Source organism: Crocuta crocuta, unplaced genomic scaffold (genome assembly GCF_008692635.1).
Source record: "Crocuta crocuta isolate KB4526 unplaced genomic scaffold, BGI_CrCroc_1.0 scaffold97, whole genome shotgun sequence".
Classification (NCBI taxonomy): domain Eukaryota; kingdom Metazoa; phylum Chordata; class Mammalia; order Carnivora; family Hyaenidae; genus Crocuta; species Crocuta crocuta.
The window spans coordinates 8,481,866-8,504,812 of NW_027531999.1; the positions used below are offsets into that span (position 1 = coordinate 8,481,866).

The 22,947-nt window shown below is 40.3% G+C and overlaps 1 protein-coding gene across 3 annotated transcripts in view; it reads right to left on the reverse strand.

Annotated features, from left to right (window-relative positions):
- Positions 1 to 9,030: 9,030 nt before the first annotated feature.
- The window catches only part of TBK1 (TANK binding kinase 1), a 53,154-nt gene continuing 39,237 nt past the window's right edge, over positions 9,031 to 22,947 (reverse strand). For 2 of the 3 annotated variants that reach the window (XM_077775183.1, XM_077775185.1), the window contains 8 exons: positions 20,542 to 20,663; positions 20,362 to 20,438; positions 19,225 to 19,264; positions 18,613 to 18,714; positions 18,411 to 18,507; positions 17,754 to 17,860; positions 17,461 to 17,532; positions 11,511 to 12,313 (listed from right to left, as the gene is read on the reverse strand). In XM_077775183.1, coding sequence (XP_077631309.1) covers positions 12,262 to 12,313; positions 17,461 to 17,532; positions 17,754 to 17,860; positions 18,411 to 18,507; positions 18,613 to 18,714; positions 19,225 to 19,264; positions 20,362 to 20,438; positions 20,542 to 20,663 — 669 coding nt within the window. In that variant the 3' untranslated portion in view covers positions 11,511 to 12,261. Of the gene's footprint in view, positions 9,221 to 11,510; positions 12,314 to 17,460; positions 17,533 to 17,753; positions 17,861 to 18,410; positions 18,508 to 18,612; positions 18,715 to 19,224; positions 19,265 to 20,361; positions 20,439 to 20,541; positions 20,664 to 22,947 lie in introns of those variants that run through there. The other variant, XM_077775184.1, reaches the window with a different exon arrangement.

The following is a 22,947-nucleotide window of genomic DNA, read 5'->3' on the forward strand; positions in this document are numbered from 1 at the left end:
TGCTGAGTTTTGACTATTTTAGATACCTCACAGAAGTGAAATCATGAATATCCTTCTGTGACTGGCTTATTTCACTTCGTACAATATGCTCAAGGTTCATCCATATTGTCACATGTTGCAGAATACCCTTCTTTTTAAAGGCAAAATAAAATTTCAGGGCACTTGGGTGGCTCAGTTAAGCATCTGACTTCAGCTCAGGTCATGATCTCATGGCTTGTGAGTTCAAGCCCTGTGTCAGGCTCTATGCTGACAGCTCAGAGCCTGGAGCCTGCTTTGGATTTTGTGTTTCTCTCTCTCTCTCTCTACTTCTTTCCTGCTCGCACTGTGTGTGTCTCTCAGAAATTAAAAAAAAAAATTTAAAAAAAAGGTGAAATAACATTTCATCATATGTATATACCACTTAAAAAAATGCATTCATCTGTCAATGGACATTTAGGTTGTTTCCCCACCCTGGCTACTGTGAATAGTGCTGCAATGAGTGCAGGAGTGCTAATGTCTCCTTGGGATCTTGATTTCACCTTTGGAGGGATAAATACTGAGGCTTGGGATGCTGTATCATGTGGTCGTTCTATTTTAATTTTTTGAGAAATCTCCATGCGCTTTTCTATAGTGCTTGCACATTTTGCATTCCCAACAGAGTATAAGTGTTCCAATTTCTCCACATCCTCACCAGCACCTGTTTTTTGTCTCTCTGGTAATGCCCATCCTAACAGTTGGGAGACGGTTTCCATTTGCATTTCCCTGATAACGAGTGCTGTCGAGCACCTTTACATGTACCTGCTGGTTATTTGTATGTCTTCTTTGGAGAAAGGGTTATTAGGTTTTTGTTTTTGTTTTCTTTGCTATTGAGTTGTAGGAGCTCCTTATATATTTTGGAAATTAATTCCTTATGGGCCATATGGGCTGCAAATGTTTTCTCCCAGTCCATAGATTGCCTTTTATACACTAGCAAATGCTGTGCAGAAACTTTTTACTTTGATGTAGTCCCACTTGCCTATTTTTGCTTTTGTTGCTGGGCTCATAGACATTTCAAATCCATCTATTCTAAGACTTTATTCTAGATTTTCCAGGGACTGTACCAACATCCCCTATTTTCTTTCTTTCTTTCTTTCTTTCTTTCTTTCTTTCTTTCTTTCTTTCTTTCTTTCTTTCTTTCTTTCTTTCTTTCTTTTTCTTTCTTTCTTTCCTCCCTCCCTTCCTTCCTTCCTTCTTTCCTCTTTCTCTCTTTCTCTCTTTTAAAGTATGCTTCACGCCCAGCACAGACCTTAATGCAGGGATTGAACTCATGACTCAGATCAAGACCTGAGCTGAGATCAAGAGTCAGACGCTTAACTGATTGAGCCACCCAGTTGCCCCACCCCCACCCCGATTTCAACCAATCATTTGGTTTCTCTCTCTCTTTTTTTCCAGTGTCCTCTTTTCAGTAATGACCTCAATATTCTTTTAGCTGGTAGGAATAATAACAGAAAACCAGAGAACTGAAACACCACATTCATATTTAACACATCTATGTAAACTTCCAGTCCAGGAATCTATATTTTTTTTCTTTAAAGTAACAAATAGTAGCAGCTTCTCTGAATGCACCATTATAACCAGAAATCAAAGCTAACATCTATTAACTCCTTTTGTGACGGTTTCTGATGTAAATACATTATTTTTTTTACAAGTTTTACTTATGTAAGTGATCTCCACACCCCATGTGGGGGTCAAACTCAGAACGCCGAGCTCAAGAGTCACATGATCTTCTTCTGATTGAGCCAGCCAGGCGACCCTAAGGACATTATTTCTATCAACTCACTCTATCCTCATGAATAATCCTACAAGGGAAGTACTGCTATTATTCCCAACTTAGAGACAGAGAACTAGACCAAGGTCACCCGTGGAAGGTGGTTTGGTTCTAACGCTGGTACTGCTCTGACCTGAAATCTCTTCAGAGGACACAAGTATCAAGGTTAACTTCCTTGCAGTATAGTTTACAGACAGGGAAACGCGGTTTTCAGTTGGGCAAGTTTTGATGTCCACACCTACGTAACCAGCACCCCAGTGAAGATATAACACATTTCCATCAACTCTCTCAGCCCTTATCCATATCAGTCTTCCTTATCTCTTGTTGGATGAATGCTGTTCTGATTTCTATTGCCTTAAAAACACATATTTTTTAAAATGTTTATTTAGAGAGAGAGAGAGAGAGAGGAAGTTCGAGCAGGCGAGGGGTGGAGGCAGAGGGAGAGAGAATTTCAAGCAGGTTTCATGCTTGGCATGGAACCCTACAAGGGGCTTGATCCCAGGGCCCTGGGATCATGATCTGAGCTAAAATCAAGAGTTGGGTGCTCACCCAACTGAGCCACCCAGGCATCCCAGAACTAATTTTCTGAGGGCTAGCTTTATGAAATAGGTAAGACTTTAGTTGTTGTTGTTGTTTTTTAAGATTTTATTTTTAAGGGGCGCCTGGGTGGCTCAGTTGGTTAAGCGTCTGACTTGGGCTCAGGTCATAATCTCACAGTTCGTGGGGTCAAGCCCCTCGTCCGGCTCTGTGCTGACAGCTCAGAGCCTGGAGCCTGTTTCAGATTCTGTGTCTCCCTCTCTCTTTGACCCTCCTCTGCTCATGCTGTCTCTCTTTCTCTCAGAAATAAATAAAACATTAAAAAAAATATTTTATTTTTAAGTAATCTCTGCATCCAATGTAGGGTTCAAACTTACAGCCTCAAGATCAGAAGTTGCACACCATATGGAGCCAGCCAGGTGCCCCTCAGTTCCTTTTAATGAAACTGATAAGCATTAATTTTATAATCAGCAATGGTCTTTGTTAAAAATAATATAATAAAGTACTTAGAAGAAGTTGGCTCTCCTAACCAGCTTAACATCCCCACTACATTCTTGTCAAATAATCCGTTTAGCCAAGTCTTTCTTCACACAGCAGCAAACAGCAGCCTAGCCCGGATGCCGTGAGTCAGAAGACGTTATGCTGAATTGTCTCAATGTTCATTACTTTCCAGTCCTTTTATTTCCTGATATTTCTGTTTTTTTTTCTTAAGTAATTATACAATTAAGAGTTTCCAAATCTGAAAAGAAGTAATTCTGGTCCCTCTAGAGTTTGTTAGGTTTATTCATAACTGCCCACAATCTATCTGGTCCTGGGAAAGGGACTGGGGATAAAGAGTAAAACATGTTTCCCTCCTCATAGAGCTCACACCACCTGCTAGAATATAATGCAGGAGGAAAAGTCAAAGAGGTGGCCCAGGAGAGAAGGGGTCAGAGGATTAATCAAAGAGATGTGGTAACCTTAAAGAGAACAGAAGACTCGGAAGCTAGGGAACTATCAAAGAAATAATGCAAGAAAATTTCCCAGAACTGAAAGATAGGGGTTTCTGGTTTGAAAAGGCCCAGTAAGTGTGTAGTTAAATAAGTAATCTTTTTTTTTTAAAATGTTTTATTTTTGAGAGAGTGTGCAAGCAGGGGAGGGGCAGAGAGAGAGGGGGCGACAGAGGATCCGGAAGTGGGCTCCACACTGAGAGCAGGGAGCTTGAGGACTTGAACTCACAAACTGAGAGATTATGACCTGAGCCAATGTCAGACACTCAGTGACTGAGTCACCCAGGAGGCTCAAGTTAAATAAATAATCTTAAAAAGATTCGTTCCAAAGCACTTCCTTGTGGGAATTTCGGCATATGAAATGTGAAATGCCTTTCATGAGCCTTTGTTACACAAAGCTACTAGATGTTGTTTACTAAAGGGAGGGAGTAAACAAAGAACAAAGAAGAAACAGGAGCCATGAAGTAGGGGATCCAACTCAAGAAAGAGGTAAAGGGAATGCCCAGGATAAAGGCTCAACCAGTGTTAAGCTACATGTCCATGTGGAACATGGATTCTGGGGTTTGGAGGGAAGGGTGGGATGTGAAGGTGACAGGCTACCTCTAAGATGTTTCATTATATATTAAATTGTATTGAGAGGCTATTGAAAAATACAGGAAGAATTACTAATGAGATAGTACAAAGTAGCTTGGAGTAAGAAAGTTAAACTATCAGGGCACCTGCGTGGCTCAGTCAGTTAAGTAACCAACTCGATTTTGGCTCAGGTCATGATCTCACAGTTCATGGGTCCAAGCCCTTCATCGGGCTCTATGCTGACAGTGCAGAACCTGCTTGGGGTTCTCTCTCCCTCTCTCTCTCTGCCCCTCCCCTGCTCATGCTCTCTGTCTCTCTCCCAAAATAAATAAACTTTAAAAATTAAAAAAAAAAAATCAATCATTGGTCTTGAGACTATTTTAAGTTTTCATTTGGGGTTGGTTAGGCTAGAGGTGCATAGGGAACCCTTGGCATATTACTGTGGCACCTTTAGAGTATAAGATATTGATGAGTGACAGAAAGAGTGTAATCCTGAAGAGGTGACCTGATGTTGAACTATCTTTTACAGGTGGCCACAATCCATCAATCTACATAAAAGGTTGGAGGAAAGATCCCAGGGATTAGCTTATTTCTAAGAGTCAAGTCATTCTTTTTAAGTTTATTGATTTATTTTGAGAGAGAGTGAGCCCACAAGTAGGGGAGGAACAGAGAGAGGGGGTGAGAGAGAGAATCCGAAGCAGATTCCGCACTGTAAGTGCAGAGCCTGATGTAGGGCTTGAACCCATGAAGATCAGATGTGTGTGAATTCAGGACCTGAGCTGAAATCAAGAGTCAGACGCTTAACCGACTGAGCCACCCAGGTGCCCCACGAGTCAATTCACTCTTCATTCATCCAATTCAGATCCCACAGGGCTGTATTCATGTCAATTCAATAAGATAAATAGTGTATTTGCCCACTACACAAAATACTGTGTTAAATATTGGAGACAGGGTAGGAGATAGTTCTTGCTTTAGAAGGGATATAATTCTGTAAGGCATATATTTGAATCATCTCCTTAGAATGGAAGTAATATCTCATCCAAAGACTGTTTCATTAGATCATAAGTAAAAAGATTACTGGATACAGGCTATTCATCTCCAAACTAAAGAGGATACTAGCGAGTTCTGCTTTGGAAGAATAAATAACCAAACTTCCAGGGTGTAGATGATCCACTGATGAAGGCTACCTGTAACGTATTCTGTGAGGGTTTAGATGTTCACATTCTCTGACGTGCACATACCACAGCACTGTGGTGCAGAAACAAGGGTCCTGGATCAATAATTAGAATGTAGTATAAATTTCTGGTTTTCCCATTAAGAGTTGTGGAAGGTTACAGGACTAAAACTTTTGGAGGCAATTTACTCATCTTTAAATGAAGGGATTGGAGGGGCACCTGGCTGGCTGAGTCAGAAGAGCATGTGACTCTTAATGTCAGGGTCATGAGTCTGAGCATGTGATTCTTAATGTTAGGGTCATGAGTCTGAGCCCCACATTCAGTATAGAGATCATGTAAAACAAATAAAACTTTAATAAAATAAAATAAACGGATTGGAAAGATGATTTTTCTAAGTTCCCTAGGTGGTCTGACATCCAAATATGCTGTGTTGTATCTGAAGGATGATATACATATAAACAGAGGGAATTTTAAACTATTTTGACAGTGAAAGAGAATAAGATAAAATATTAATTCAAGGAAAAATGCATGCTTGAAATGTATAGGCCTTACATTTTGTCAATTTTCTAATCAGTTATCTACCTTAGTGATTAGAGATCACAGTCATTTCTGGTTTTGGTTTTTATTTTAGAGAGTGCAAGCAGGGGAGAGGAGCAGAGGGACGGGGAGAGAAAGAGAGAGAGAGAGAATGGGGCGGGGGAGTCTTAAGCAGGCTCCACAGTTAGCACAGAGTCCGACAAGGGGCTCGATCCCATAACTCTGGGATCATGACCTGAGCGGAAATCAAGAGTCAGAGACTTAAACAACTGAGCCAGCCTGGTGCCCTGTCATTTGTTTTAATTTAAAAGAGGATCTGGGGGCACCTGGCAGGCTCAGCTGGTACAGCATGCAACTCTTGATCTAGTGGTGGTGAGTTCAACTCCATGTTGGGTGTAGAGCTTACTTGAAAAAATTAAAAAAATGGATCTGGTTCTAGATCATCTGCTGTATCATCAGATTATGTTTGATAATCTACTAGAGAAGGGGAGAACTATATGAGTGTCAAAGAACACATGATCCTAACTGTAACCCTGTTGCAGGATGGAACCTTATAGTTTGTTTACCTTGCTCTAGGTGCTGTGCCCAACCTCCCTCCTGCCCCAGAGGGCAAAGGCGAAAGCCAGTGCTGGCTTCAGACACCAGACCTGGAGAGCTTCTTTACTCCCTTCATTCCCCATCCCCTCCTCTGACCCTTTTAGTCTACTAGTCAGACAGGGCTGGATACTAAATGCAGTTTTATGGGGCGCCTGGGTGGTTCAGTTGGTTAAGCGTCCAACCTTAGCTCAGGTCATGATCTCACAGTTCGGGGGTTTGAGCCCCGCAACAGGCTCTGTGCTGACAGCTCGGAGCCTGGAACCTGCTTCAGATTCTGGGTCTCCCTCTCTCTTTGTCCCTCCCCCGTGCATGCTCTGTCTCTGTCTCTCTCTCAAAAATAAACATTAAAAAATAAAATAAAATAAAATGCAGAGCTTTATGTGATATTGTACTTAAGGTGCTTTAACATCTCACATCAATACCTGACTACAAAACAAAAACAAAACCCAAAACCTGACTAAAATATGCTGCAGAAACTGACCGAAACCGAAGAAATATAAAGTCCATGGACCTTTTCAGTTTTCCAGGAAAAGGAGAAGAAATTCACTGTCATTTAACTTATTCTTTTCTGTTTGTTCTGAGGGATTTTAATTGTACAAGCAAATTACAGTTTATTGGAAATAAAAGCTCTTTTCGTTACTTATTCTTTTGAAAGCTAAACATTCTCCATCTTTCTCTAGAAAAGTTCTTTGAACCTAAATGCCTACAAAGCATAAAACTGGAATTATAGAAATGTTCGTGGCTTTCAATATCTCACCTTCAAATTGCTTTCCTTTTCTCTCAGGTTCTCCTCAAACAACCATGTTAAACAAGGCCTGAAGAGCTTGGTTTTTTTCTCCACAGTTGAGGGAGGCCCCGTTTTAGTAACAGAAAAAAGAGTATCTGTAATGAAGCATTAGCTCGAGATAACTTACCTCTACCTTGGCTCCAGACCAACTTGGATTTCCGATTCCTTGAGCAGGTCAGTGATTTGGGGAACCAGTGAAAGAGCCGGGCTATTCTTCTTAAGGTCTTGTTGAAGTCACTTCTGATGGCCATGGCTAGAACTATGCATGTTCCAGAATGACTCCCTACAGAGCACGGGTGAGGAAAACACAGTAACGCCACATATGACACTTTAGCTATGAACTCTATTTCAGCCAATGTGTCTGGGGACCACCTGTTAGCCCTAAATCCCCCTCCCCTGTCATTCCTTTGGTTTGTCCTTTAGACCTTAGCCCTCCTAACTAGAAACTGTATTAATAGATGTTCTTTCTAAAGAAAGAGTTTTAAGCTTCAGAAACTTTAAGCTATTGTAACACTTGGTAATTTTTAAGCACACGCTCCCCACCCCCTCCCGCCCCTCCGGCTTCATAAAGTTACTTTCGCAGAGGAGCGAAGTAACCAGTATCCACCAAACTCAGCATCCAGCAGAATTTCAGTGGCAATGTGTGGGACTTGGCAGTGATTACCTCCCAAAGCAATAGCCTTGGTCCCATTTATTTTGTACAGATTTAAGAATGTTTTATTTTGGGGCGCCTGGGTGGCTTAGTCGGTTAAGCGTCCGACTTTCGCTTAGGTCATGATCTCGCGGTTCGTGGGTTCGAGCCCCGCATCGGGCTCTGTGCTGACTGCCAGCTCAGAGCCTGGAGCCTGTTTCAGTCTGCGACTCCCTCTCTCTCTGACCCTCCCCTGCTCACGCTGTCTCTCTCTCTCTCCTAGAAATAAATAAAACATTTAAAAAAATGTTTTATTTTGTACAAACTGGAAATTTTTTCCAGCGAAAGAAATGGTATGTGCTTTAAACTTTGGCAGGAATTGATCCCAGAAAAAAAAGTTTGATGGATTCTTACAAGCCAAGAAATGGTAAAGGAATAAGATTTTTTTCCAGGGTCCTATTTTAGAATTTACCCCTTTGTTGAATGATTCTCTAGGCCTCTCACCTTATTGTCTATTATCTCAGCAGACACTTGTATCTAGTTGTCTACCAAACAACCGGGGCTGATGTTTTCGACATCACACGTGAAGCTATGTCTAACCACTGGTCCTTGTGTATTCTGTTTACGTGGAAAGAAACTGATCACAGCTTGGTTGGTTCCTAAACATCCTGATGTAACATTTGGGCTGTAGTGTTGTTGTTGTTTTTAAATGGTTATTCATTTCTGAGAGAGAAAGAGGGACAGAGCGTGAGCAGGGGAGGGGCAGAGAGAAAGGGAGACGCAGACATGGAAGCAGGCTCCAGGCTCTGAGCTGTAAGCACAGAGCTCAATGTGGGGCTTGAACTCCCAAACCGTGAGATCATGACCTGAGCCGAAGTCAGACGCATAACTGACTGAGCCACCCAGGCGCCCCTGGGCAATGCTTTTATACACATCACACTACATTTCTGGTGCTGGCTTCTACTCTAAGGAGCCCAAATGAAATTACCAATTTTTATTTCCAGGTCAGTGTCTTTGTTTTCTATTCCATTTTTTTATTTTTTTATTTTTTATTTTTATTTATTTCTAGGAGAGAGAGAGAGAGAGAGACAGCGTGAGCAGGGGAGGGTCAGAGAGAGAGGGAGTCACAGACTGAAACAGGCTCCAGGCTCTGAGCTGGCAGTCAGCACAGAGCCCGACGCGGGGCTCGAACCCACGAACCACGAGATCATGACCTAAGCGAAAGTCGGACGCTTAACTGACTAAGCCACCCAGGCGCCCCATTCTTTTCCATTTTCATTATACCTTAGGAATTTGGATTTTGAGTCTTTCTCTAGGTGACAAGTGGGGAGGAAGTCCGAGTAAAACAACAGTGTAAGACTTTTGCAGATGTTTTAGTCTTTTTTGTAAGTTTATTTTTTTAATCTCTACTCCCAACGTAGGGTTTAAACTCACGACCCCAAGATCAACATTTGCACACTCTTCCAGCTGAGCCAGCCAAGCGCCCCAACTTCAGTCTTCTTAAAAGTGGGATGTAGGGTGGTGGATCCAACTAAGAGTTTTATAAGTTCTTTATACTTTCAACACTTCTCAGTTTTAAACACTTGAGTATATTTCCCTCAGCACTTCCTGAAAGACAAAGCATAATGCGTAAGAGGCACTTCTGAGTGGGGTGAAATAAGAAATAAAAGGCTAGCCTTGGTTGTGACTGTGATTCTGAAGAGAGAATAGACATTTTTTAAAAAAAATTTATTTTTGAGAGAGTGAGACAGAGTGATTGCGGGGGAGGAGCAGTGAGAGAGAGAGGGAGACACAGAATCCAAAGCAGGCTCCAGGCTCTGAGCCGTCAGCACAGAACCTGATGTGGGGCTCGAACCCATGAAATCGTGAGACCATGACCCGAGCCAAAGTCGGACATTTAACCCACTGAGCCACCCAGGCACTCCGAGAGAATAGATTTTTGATACTTCAGTTGATTTCAGTTGTTTATTCCTACCGATAGTGCCTTTCTTAATTCCAAACAACTTAACTCATATTCTTAGCATAGAACACGAAAGTGAACCTATTGCTTAGAAATGTAACAGGAGGCATACATAGGTGGCTCAGTGGGTGAAGCATCTGAGTTTGGGTCAGGTCATGATCTCATAGTTCATGGGTTTGAGCCCCACGTCATGGGTTTGTGAGTTCGAGCCCGCTTCTGGTGAGTCTGAGCCCCACTCTGACGTCTGCACTCTCCCTCCCTCTCTCTCTGCACCTCATGGGATTCTCTCTTTCTGCTCCTTACTCACTTGTGCTGTCTCAAAAACAAACAAACAAAAACAGGAAAACAAGAAAAACCCAAGATTATTATAATTTCTTTCTGGCTAATTTACTGATATATTTTAAAGAAGTATTTTGAGGAAAAGGTCTTTTGTATCTAAGAAGAGCCACACTGCTTGACAAAGTGTAATGAGGTCCATAAGCCACTATAATACAGTATTTGGTAATTTCCAAAATAATTGAACCTGGAACTTCAGAAGGTGTTATGCGATTATTTTTCACATTTCCTCCCTAACCTGTAATTCCTTTTTTATTTATTCAAAATTATCTTTTCTCCCAAAGGCTTCTTTACATTCACTTATTTCATTTTTTTTCTTCTGCTGTTAGAACTGCAACCTGAGGCACCTAGTGGCTCAGTTAAGTGTCCAACTCTTGATTTTGGCTCAAGTCATGATCTCACCATTTGTGAGATCGAGCTCACCTTGGGATCTGCACTGATAGCACAGAGCCTGCTTAGGATTCTCTCTCCCTCCCTCTCTCTCTGTCCCTCCCCAGCCTTTTCTCTCTCAAAATAAGTAAATAAGCATTAAAAATAATAGAAAAAAAGAACTATAACTTAAAAAGCTAAATCCACTAACTATATACTGCTTTAATATCATTAATCCCTACTACTTGAAAATATATCCCAATTATTGAAAAAAAGGCTATTAGACTGGAGATCAACTTGTTAAATTATTATGAGGTTAGCAGAGTAGTATCACCATGTATTTATTAATTTAAAATGTTCTGAAAGAGAGTTATGTTTCTGAAGGTAAAATATGAAAAGCAACAATGGTTGGTTTCCACGTTGCTGTAATGAGGAATAAAACATTAACTCTTAACCAATATTAACACAGAATGGATTTGTTCTTAACAATACAACTCCTAAAATTTCAATCCCGGCAGCAAGAGTTTGTTTATTGGAACCCTTTCCTAGAGGTGCTGAAAACCAAATCTGCAAACATATTATGTAAGTAAAATTTTACTTGGTGTTCAGTGATATGAAGATTTAAAAACTATACAATTAAATACATATACGTCAGATAGTCAAATGGAAAATTAAAATCAAGAGGGATTAAACAAATACCTCCACACCCCACAAACTCTAAGACCAAACAGGTATTTGACACAGACCATTTACCTATCCGTGCATATACTTCTAGAATGTGTACAGATGATATTTAAAATTTTCCACTACGATAATGCATTGAGATTTCAAAGTAAGTCTTAATCCATTTTCAGTTTTCCAGTGTTCACAGGAGTGGGATTTACTCTTCGGGACATGGGATCTTTGTGATATGCAGGTGTATGCACTCACACTTCAGTAATCTGCTAAGGCAGAAACCGAAACCAAAACCACATCCTCGCTGGGGAAATGGTTTCTTGGTGAACATATCCTTTAGCATAGGACTCTGGGAAGATTCTTCAAAGAGAATGTTCTGTTTGGATTTGGATAGATTTATGGGAGAACTTATACTAAACTTGGAATCAGATTTAGAAGAAAACAAAACTGTCCATATATCCAATGGTCTGAGAATAACTAACCATCGCCACCGATATTCTTTCTTTCAAAAGACAACTTTTGTTTCTCAAACTGTTGTACGCAGAAAAATACAAACTCTTTACATTAAAATTGAGAAATTTATTGATATTTTTTCATGATGGAATAAGCAGAATTAAATTAAACAAGAAATATACAGCTTGGAACAGCGGAAATAATCCTAAAATTTTTATGACAGTTCTACACTTATGACCAAAACAAAACAAATAGTTTTTGATAATTAAATCACTTTAAAAATTTTGCTCAATAATTTACCTGAAATTAAACAGACATGAGGATAACTGGGAACTGGGCACCTTGTAAAATGAAAAAATGTCACTTTCTCCTTCCCCCAAAATTGTGATCCTAGTAAAACAGTGGTTTGGTTCTGCTCCTCACCCAAAGAAGCCACTTCTCCGTCCTATCACTTACAAACCTGTCCACCATCAGTCTTTCCTGATTTATAAGGATGACAATTTTGGTTCCACTTAAAACAGGGTTTCCAGTAGGCAGTCAGAGAAATAACCCAGTTAGCCTTACTCAGAGGAGTCGAGGATCAGTATTTCAACATTTCGGTCATGGCTTTCTTCTAGTGCTCACTGAGGTCAAGTGTCCTCATATAATTATAAATGTTAAAAGGTAAAATTACATCTTAACAGCAGCCAAAAATTTATATATTTTTTGTGTATTTACAATACTGTACATATTTACATGACCACATCAAATACTGAATTGTAGAAATAAGAGATCACTTAGAGAGGCACTCATTTAATGAATGTCTCAGCATTATTTTCTTGTGCAAACTAAAACTGTTCTCGAACTTCCCAGAAAGCTAAAGACAGTCAACATTGCGAAGGCCACCATCCATGGTTAAAGAGCCAAACCTAAAACACAAGAGAAAACAGGAAATCTCAGAAGATTCATTTATTTGGTCTCCAACATTTTAAAGAAGGATATAGGGTACGTTTCAGATGAATAAGCTGTTATTTAAGAGTTTAAGCAACTAAGATTTCCCCAATTTTTACTGAAATAATGTGAAAAAATACCAATCAGTGGCTTAGGAGGACTTCTTAAGAGAAAAGGGTGAGTGATGTGATCTCCAAAGTGTTAGAAAGAATTGGACAACTTCCTTTTGGTGGGGTGGGATTTAGAAAGCGAACACAAGGAGTTGGGAGTAGGTGTGACACACTTAATGGATAGTAAGGAATGGGACTTTTCTACAATGGAATGTTGTTTTGGGGACTAGTGGGAAATGAAAGTGAGTGAAGAGGCTGGCCAGAGGACTATATTCTGTGTTTTCAAGTATGAATTTGGACTTGACCTTTTAGGTAACAGGAGTTTAGAAACTGTTGAGTCAGAGTGGCATGGCATGATTAGACCAGCATTTGGGAAGACTGTTTTGGTTGTCCCAGCTAGGACAGATGGGAAAGGCATGGGCTTAGAAGACAGATGGTAGGTTATCACCACAGCTCATATGGGAAGAGGAAAGGTGGTCTGATGAGGCTGAGAGGGGGAATATGGAAACATTTTGGAGGAAGAACACCAAACATAATGAAAGGCAATAAAAGAGAGTGTCTAAAATAACTTAAGTTCACCGGGGCACCTGGCGTGGCTCAGTTGGTTGAGCGTCCCACTTCAGCTCAGGTCATGATCTCACAGTTCGTGGGTTTGAGCCCCATGTCAGGTTCTGTGCTGACAGCTCAGAGCCTGGAGCCTGTTTCAGATTCTGTGTCTCCCTCTTTTCTCTCTGACCCCCTCCCCACTGCTTGTGCTCTGTCTCTCTCTCAAACATAAAGATTTAAAAAAAACCTTATGTTCATGGAAGCAGGAGAAAGGTGGTTCCATCAAAGAGAATGAGGAAAAAGGAAGGGAAACTGAGTTGGGAAGGGCACTAGTACGTGAGTTTTAGATACGAAAGAAATGAAGTGATAATAAGACAGCCATATGGAGACAGAGCTCAAGACCTGGATTCCGTTATTAGTTCTGGCACTAATCCTGACGTAGTCCTTTAACATTTAAGTAATGATTACGCCATGTCATACCACCCATTTACTATAAAATAAACTTGAAAATAAAACAGGAAAATGACTTATGGGATGTGCTTTGGGCAGTGGGGATTTCTTATGCCTAAGAGAGTGAGTATAAAATCTTGTTTAAGTGTTACCTAACAGTCTCTCTCTTTATTCCTTGCTGATGTTTAGCTAAGGTTGTGAAGAAACTAAACTGGGTACTAAATAAAATTAGATAATTACTATGTAATTGCTATAAAGCAATACAAAAAAGATTATAAAACCAATAGGCAATTCACACACACATATAAATTTGAATAAATAGGGGGACCTGGGTGGCTCAGCTGGTTAAGTGTCCAACTCTTGGTTTGGACTCAGGTCATGATCTCACAGTTCATGAGTTTGAGCCCTGAGTCAGGCTCAGTGCTGCTGTTGCAGATCCTGCTTGGGATTCTCTCTCTCTGCCCCTACCTCACACTCTCTAAATAAATATATAAACTTGAAAAAAATTGGGGTGCCTGGGTGGCTCAGTGGGTTGAGCATCCAACTCTTTATTTCGGTTCAGGTCATGATCTCAGTTTCATGAGTTCAAACCCCATGTCAGGCTCTGTGCTGACAGTGTGGAGCATGCCTGGGTTCCTCTCCCTCCCTTTCTCCCATCTGTGCTCTGTCTCTCTCAAAATATTAAAAAAGTAAATAAAAAAGAAAAAATTAACAAAACTTATCAAAATTTAGATGTGATACCCTCTGATCCAGCAATTCCACATCTAGAAACAACTCGAAATTGAACCCTGAAATTTTTTTTATTTATTAAAAAATTTTTAAATGTTTTTATTTATTTCTGAGAGAGAGAGAGAGAGAGAGAGAGAGAATGCAAGGGGGGTGGGCAGAGAGAGAGGGAGACACAGATCTGAAGCAGGCCAGGCTCCAGCCTCTGAGCTGTCAGCACAGAGCTCAACGTGGGGATCAAACTCGTGAACTGTGAGGTCATGACCTGAGTTGAAGTCTGATGCTCAACTGACTGAGCCACCCAAGCACCCTTATTTAAACAATATTTATTTATTTTATTTTTTAAAGTTTATTTATTTATATTAGGAGAGACAGAGAGAGTGTGAATGGCGAAGGAGCAGAAAGAAAGGTAGAGGAAAAGAATCCCAAGCAGGCTCCGTGCCGTCAGTGCAGAATCCACACACCATGAGATCATGACCTGAGCTGAAACCAAGAGTTGGATACTTCATCAATCAACTGAGCCACCCAGGTACCCCAAACAATTTTTTAAAATGTTTATTTATTTTTGAGAGAGAGAACATGAATATGGGAGGGGCAGAGAGAGAGGGGGACCCAGAATCCGAGGCAGGCTCCAGGCTCCATGATATCAGCATAGAACCCAAGGAGGGGCTTGAACCCACAAACTGTGAGACCATGACCCAAGCCAAAATCAAGTGTCAGATGCTCAACTGACTGAGCTACCCACACACTCCAATCCCTCAAATATTCTTTTTTCTTTCTTTTCAATTTTTTAATGTCTTATTTATTTTTGAGAGAGAGAGAGAGACAGCATGAGCAGGGGAGGGTCTGAAGACAGAATCTGAAGACAGGCTTCAGGCTCTGAGCTAGCTGTCAGCACAGAGCCTGACGCGGGGCTCAAACCCACAAACTGTGAGATCATGACCTGAGCCGAAGTCGGATGCTCAGCTGACTGAGTCACCCAGGCGCTCCCCTCAAATATTCTTATACAAGTACGTGTAGGTATGCATACAAATATGTTCACTGAAGCATGGTTTATAATCAAGAAAAATTAGATACAACTTAAATCCCCAACAAATAGGACAGCCAAATAGACATGGGAGAGCCATACACTGGTGTATCAGGAAGCTGTTGAAAATGAGAAAAAAGAGGCACCTGACTAGCTCAGAGTATGCAACTTTTGATCTTGGGGTTGTGAGTTTGAGCCCTACAGTGGGTATAGAGATCACTTAAAAATAAACTCTTTAAATGGAGTGCCTGGGTGGCTCAGTCGAAATATCCGACTCTTGATTTTGGCTTAGGTCATGATCTCAGAGTCGTGGGATTGAGCCCCATGTCAGGCTCTGTGCTGAACATGGAGCCTGCTTAAGATTTTCTCTTCCTCTCCCTTTGTCCCTCCCTCCACTTGCTCTCGAAAGAAAGAAAGAAAGAAAAAAAGAAAGAAAGAAAGGGGAAGAAAGAAAGAAAGAAAAGGAAGGAAGGAAGGAAGGAAGGAAGAAAGGAAGGAAGGAAGGAAGGAAGGAAATGAGAAAACAATAGTTATATGTATGGATGTGAAAAAGTTCCTACGATATACAGAGTTAAATGAAAAAAGACCAAACCTGTATGAAAAGAATGATTCCATTCTCATAAAACGTAGGTGCACAACAAACTATTAATAGTAATTACTTCTGCGGGGGTGGGGGGAACCATAGAAAAGGCAGGTAGATCCTTTCATTTCCAGATTTTTACAAGCATATACTATATAAAATCTTTATAGAATGTATTCTAAAAACCAATTCATTAAGAAAAAGTTGATAATACTACAGTGGTGTTGAACAGGGCACCTGGCTGGCTCAGTCGGTAGTGTGCTGCACTTGATCTCAGGGCTGTGGGTTGTGAATCTCAGGGGGGCTCAGCCAGTTGAGTATCTAACTCCTGATTTCAGCTCAGGCTATGATCCCAGGGTGGTGGGACGGAGCCCTGCGTCGGGCCCTGTGCTGAGTGTGGAGCCACTTAAGATTCATTTTCTCTCTCTCTCTCCCTCCTTCCCTCCATTTACCTCACTGCACCCTCTCTAAAACAAACAAAAAAAATTTTTTTAAAAATCAAATAACTTTCTGCACTTAGCTCAAAAATCATGTGACTTCCTGACAATCTTTCTAAACCACAGGAAAGTTTCTTTGGTCTTTGTATTTGCAAGACCAGACGAGGGCATAGGAGGCTAGACTGCAGCGCGAGCTCACATCTCGGGGTGCGGACTTCAGCACCCGTACCACGCGGACAGAGGCGGCCTGCTCTGTGGCTGTATGAGGCCAGAATGTGCGGGAAGTAAGCTAGCACAGTGTTACAGAGCCCTGCAAGCGGACAGAACAGCACTAAATGTGAAGTATTTTCATCAGTATTCTAGGAATTAGAGAACATATCGATAAGCACGTAAGGGCTTTAAAGAGAAGGGTTCTACTAGAAAGGCAAGTATTCTTTCACTTCCCTGAGGAACCAGGATGAGGAAAGAGCATCCAAAAGTGGGTTTACTGGCTCTGGGTGTTTTCCAACCCTCTCTCTCTCTGATTTGTGAGGATTTTTACTTTTTGAAGTTTTATTTAAGTAATCTCTACACTCAACGTGGGGCTTAAGCTTACAACCCCAAGATCATGGCTCTTCTGCCCGAGCCAGCCAGGCGCCCCTCCCTGATCTAAGAGGATTCGTCAGAAAAGCAGAGGCCCAGCTCCCAAGGAGCTGCATTGACAGATGGCGCTCACCTGCATGAGGCCTGCAAAGGGCTTGTAAGTTACAAAGCACCAGAGTACCAGCATCTTATAAGTCTCTCTCTCTTTTTAAACATGTTGTTTTTAAGTAACCTCTACACCCAGTGTCAGGCTCGAACTTACAGCCCTGAGATCAAGAGTCATACACTCTGACTGAGCCAGCCAGGTAGGTGCCTCTTATAAGCCATTTTAGTCCAAAATTTAAAATTCCAATTCTAATGAGAGAATGTATGAAAAATAATATGCAGATTTTCATTTTCACAAACTGATTCAAATAAGCAAATAATTCTATTAACCAGTGCTTTAGTATACAATAGAATCAATCACAGTTGCCTTGTTTTTATCTAAGCAACCCCACGCACATTAAAAGGCACCATGGAAATCACAAAAACATAAGGGTTCTGACTTGATATCTATCCCTTTCCCACTACACAGCCTACAACTACAGACAGACAGGTACAAGTTTAGATGTATATGTGCTCCACTGCATGAAAAATCACAGGGCAGAATGGTCTTTCCATTACTCACCTTTCTAAAATATGATTATTTTCAGCAAGTTCTTTAACCACTCCTTCCATCTCTTCCTTTAATTTCTTCATACTATACAAACAAAATAGGGATAAATGTCTCTGCTCAAAAAAAGTTTGCAAGTGTTATAGAATTACATCATGTTTTAGTTCTCTTGATTGAACTAAGCCATTAAATACATTAGGAAATATATTCACCACAAATACAAAAAATTTCAAAGTAAAAGAGCAAGATCACAAACTGAAATAAAAATGAACAGGAACACCATTGTTACCAAATAATAAATTTCTTACCCAAGAGTCATTTCCACTAACGTATTAGAACATGGATAAATTGGGGTCATGGTATGTTTGATTCCACTGGAGGCTGCAAACATTTTTTGAGGCAAAGTTTCTTGTAACTAAAACATCAAAAAAAACCCATGTCAATCACTGAACAAAGTACAAACTATAGATCTTACATCAAATGTTCCAGGTTTTAATAAGCCCTTTATAGCTTTTACATTTTAATTTCAAAACCATGAATGATGCAGTACTTAAATCCATACTCTAAAAAAAATTTTAATGTTTTATTTATTTCTGAGAGAGAGCCAGCACAGAGCCTGACATGGAGCTCCAACTCACAAACTGTGATATCATGACTCGAGCCTAAGTCTAACGCTTAACCGGCTGAGCCACCCATGCGCCCCTAAAGAAAGCTTTTCTTATAGATGATAAAAGAATGGTCTATCATATGCTTTAAAAATTTTATTTTATCATATGCTTTTAATTGTAAAACATCTAAGTTCTGAAAACTTGGCTCAAAACACATATTATAAATGGGTAAAAAGAAGTGAATATAAAGCATATTATGTCCTATTTCTCCCTTTTCGATCATTTCAAACTAAGAAGAAATGTATTTTTTCCTAATAGGAGAAAGGCATTTTTTCTAGATACTTTTCATAGTTATACCTCATTCGTATAGTCTTGATACTTTGAGACTTCTTCTTCAATATCAAAGCACTGATTAGTTAGGGATAATAACTGTTTCCTAAGATGAAGCATCTTTCTGAAAACCAAAAAGAATCAATTAATAAGCAGTCTAGTATTAATCTTAAAATATACAATATTCACTGAACTATATACTGTGCAGTCAACCACTAAGTTTACTTACCTCATCCATTCTTCTGACTTATCCAAAAATACCTCATATTTTTTCACACATTCATCTGTAAAGTGGGTCATAGCTTTTGTTGCATGGTAATACAGTTTTTGCCTATAATTTAGAAAAACACAGGCTTAAACCAATGCCATGACTTCTATTTGCAATACTGAAAACTCTTCAAATATATAAAACTTATGTTTCTTAATAATGACTGTTATGGCATTAGAATATGTATAGCAGAAAGCCCCAGGTTTCTAAGATCGACATTATAGCAGCAAGAAGTGGAAAAGAAAGTTCATAATGGAGAATGGTCACGAGTATTTATTTAATGAAGTTAAGGTACGAAGGTGGTTAAGCCCAGCCTTGCGTATGTTCTCTATTATTTGTCCTTCTGCAATCAGAGCACATGAAGCAGTAGACCACCTCCTCATTCTCCCTTCTCCTTAACCTCTCAATCAGGGACCAGACACGTGGACCTCAAATACACGTAAATAAATGGTAACAATTCTGTAAAGCCAAGATGAAAATGTATTTTTTATTGTAATTAATTTCAACTTCAAGAGGAATTATATTAATAACATAACCCTAAAAACCATTATTAAACATAATATGGACACTTACTTATCAAATTTGTGGATCTGTTCTTCATTATAAGCTAGTCCTACAAATAAGAAATATTACTTCTGTAAGTGTAGATTCACAAAATTATGCAAAACTTTTTATCTGTTGAAATTTTGACTTCAAAAAGGGTAAGAGGTTTTTCTTTTTAAGATTTTATTTTTAAGTATTCTCTACACCCACCGTGGGACTCAAACTCACAACCCCAAGATGAAGAGATGTGCGCTCCACTGACTGAGCCAGGTAGGTGCCCCCAAAAGGCAAAGAGTTTAGAGGAGATGTCACAAACTGGTGACTCATGGGTTAGATACACGGCCCACAAATGCTTTTATTTGATCTGTACAGTGTTAACATAAAAAGAAAAAAAATTAACTGCCAACATTAAAAATCAGGATATTTTTTTCTTTTCCTTTTTAACTTTTTTTAAATGTTTATTTATTTTTGAGACAGAGAGAGACAGAGCAAGAGTTGGGGAGGGGCAGAGAGAGAGGGAGACACAGAATCCAAAACAGGCTCCAGGTTCTGAGCTGTCAGCATAGAGCCCAACGTGGGGCTCGAACCCACGAACCGTGAGATCATGACCTGAGCCGAAGTTGGACACTTAACCAACTGAGCCACCCAGGCGCCCCTATTTTTTCCTTTTAAAAAAAAAGATTTATTTATTTATGTGACCTCTAAACCTAGTGTGGGGCTCAAACCCATGACACCAAGAACAAGAGTTGCACGCTCCACCAACTGAGCCAGCCAGGTGCCCCCAGGATTTTTAATAAAACCTATACTGCCGGGTTGCCTTGAGAACAGGAAGGCTGGGCAGTCAGTGTGGCAAACCTGCGTCACACCTCTCCTCTTTAGACGGGGTATCTCCTCTCCTGTTCTCCTCAGTGCCCAGGGGCCGATCGTTCTCCTTTCTCTTACAGGAGTGGCCTCTACAGACTCTGGAGTTCAGGACTCTTGATTTAAAATATTCAAAAGGTAGTTTTTAAGAATAATGTTTAGTATATTCAACTTCTTTCCCAACAGAATCAAGTCTCTGAAATAAATAACTTAAGGAGCCATCCTTACAAACATACCAATCAATTCAATTGCATTACAACTAGTAGAGTTGATTCATTAGATTAACAAATGGCAGGTTTTACTTACTACGTTCTGCTTTGTCTTTCTTGAACTGATAGTAAATCTCTGTAATACAATTTAGCAGGACTTGTAGCTTCTCTACACTATGTAAGAAGAAAAATCCAAATAAATTAAAGGAATCAATGAGAAAAAGGACATTTAATAATAAGAGCAGAAACAAACTACCAATGAAGTTATATAACCTACTGTCTATCTTTTGGATGAGTGCCTTCTTGATGGGCCCATGTGTCTGCCAGCAGTCCACCTGGAGATAATTTGCTCTCGATATCCTGAAGGCTGGTTTCTATTGTTCCCTGAGAACTGGAAAGCTAAATAAAACCAACGGGTTCAGATGCAGAGCAGCAAAATACAGAAATGATAATCAGAATGCCGACAGAGTCTAAAGTCTGAATCATACTTCTTTGGCAGATTACGTCAATTCAAAGTCAGAAAAATTATTATTTTATTTATTTTTTGAGGGAGAGAGAGTGTGTGAGCGCTAGGAAGAGGAGCAGAGGGAGAGATCCTATATGTAAGCAGGCTCCACACTCAGCATGGAGCCCCAGAAAAATTATTTTTATTTTTAAATGCAAGTACACTTTCCTGGTTTGATTTTCCACAAAGAGTATCATAAAATAATAAAACAAGAGATTAGCTAGGGGCACCTGGGTGGTTCAGTTGGTTGAATGTCTGACTCTTGATTTCGGCTTGGGTCATGATCCCAGGGTCATGGGATCGAGCCCTGTGTGGGGCTTCATGGTCAGCGTGGAGCCTGCTTGGCATTTTTTCTCTCTCTCCCTCTGCCCCTCTGCCCTGCTTCTGCTCTCTCTCTATAAAAGGAAAAAAAAAATACCCCACAAGAGATTAACTAGTATTCATACATTTTATAAAACATTTCTTAGATTAAATATCCTTTTTAGAGAATATACAAAATACTTTTTGTTTTTAGAGAGAGAGAGTGCAGTGGGGAGAGGGATAGAGGCAGAGTGAGAGAGAGAGAGAGAGAGAGAGAGAGGATCTTAAGCAGGCCTCACACTCAGTGTGGAGCCTGACTCAGGGTTCAATTCCCACAACCCTGGGATCATGACCTGAGCCCGATCAAAATCAAGAGTCAGATGCCTAACCGACAGCCATCCCAGGTGTCCCATACGTACAAAATACTTTTAAGCATTCAATTAAGCTTCTGTTTCTTTACCTGTAAAATATGGTTAATACTCTATTAGTACTCTACCCCACAGAGTTGTTGTGAAAGTCAAACAGGAGAACCATTAACAGAGTACCACATATAAATGTAGGTGTGTAAGCCTCTGGGTTCTCTTTGTTTACAGGACAAAGTAACTCCTCCTAAAATTGAAAAGAAACTTCATCTACAATCCTGTTCTTTTTAAGCTTAGTAAATTCACTGCTTATCCATCACAAAACAGAGCATTTATAAAACTTTTGAGGAAAGGATGAGGTTAGACTTAGAAGGTAAATATGTGTGAATATTTTCAGGGTCTGAGCCACAGCACTACCCTCCAAATGAAGCGGTGGCGTACACTTCACAACAAATGAGGGTGTCCTTACTATGCTCTTGTCACCATCAGTACTATTTTTTTTTTTTAATGTTTTATTTATTTCTAGGAGAGAGAGAGAGAGACCGCGTGAGCAGGGGAGGGTCAGAGAGAGAGAGAGTCACAGACTGAAACAGGCTCCAGGCTCTGAGCTGGCAGTCAGCACAGAGCCCGACGCGGGGCTCGAACCCACGAACCACGAGATCATGACCTAAGCGAAAGTCGGACGCTTAACCGACTAAGCCACCCAGGTGCCCCTATCAGTACTATTTTTTAAGCCTTGCCAGTTTGAGAGACAAAAATAGTACCTGATCGTTACCACAAAATGCAATGTTCTTTTTTAATTTTTTTAAGGTTTATTTTTCAGATAGAGAGTACACAGGCACGCAAGTGGGGTAGGAGCAGAGAGAGGGAGACAGAGGATCTGAAGCAGGCTCTGTGCTGACAGCATAAATATAGGGCTCAAGTTTACCAACCGTGAGATCATGACCTGAGCTGCAGCTGGACGCTCAACGGACTGAGCCACCCATGTGCCCCTCTGCAATTTTCTATTACTGTTGCTGTGTTAAACTTTTTTTTCTTTTTTTAAATTTCTGAGAGAGAGAGAAAGGCAGCATGAACAGGGGAGGGTCAGAGAGAGAGGGAGACACAGAATCCGAAACAGGCTCCAGGCTCTGAGCTAGCTATCAGCACAGCGCCCGATGGAGGGCTTGAACCCACGAACTATGAGATCATGACCTGAGCCGAATTTGGATGCTTAACTGACTGAACCATCCAGGTGCCCCTAAACTTTTTTATTCAAGAGTTTTATTGGATCTGTTTGTTTTAAAATCATTTCTAAATGTTGTCTATTTACTGATGATTTAATGTTTTCCTTATTAATCTGTATGAGCTATTTTTATCAAAAATAATTTTTTAAACATTTTATTTTTAAGCAATCTCTGCACCCAACATGGGGCTCGAACCCACAACCCCAAGATCAAGAGTTGCATGCTCCACTGACTGAATGAGCCAGGTACCCTTATAAAAAAACTTTATCACACTTTCTCGATCTGTTTGC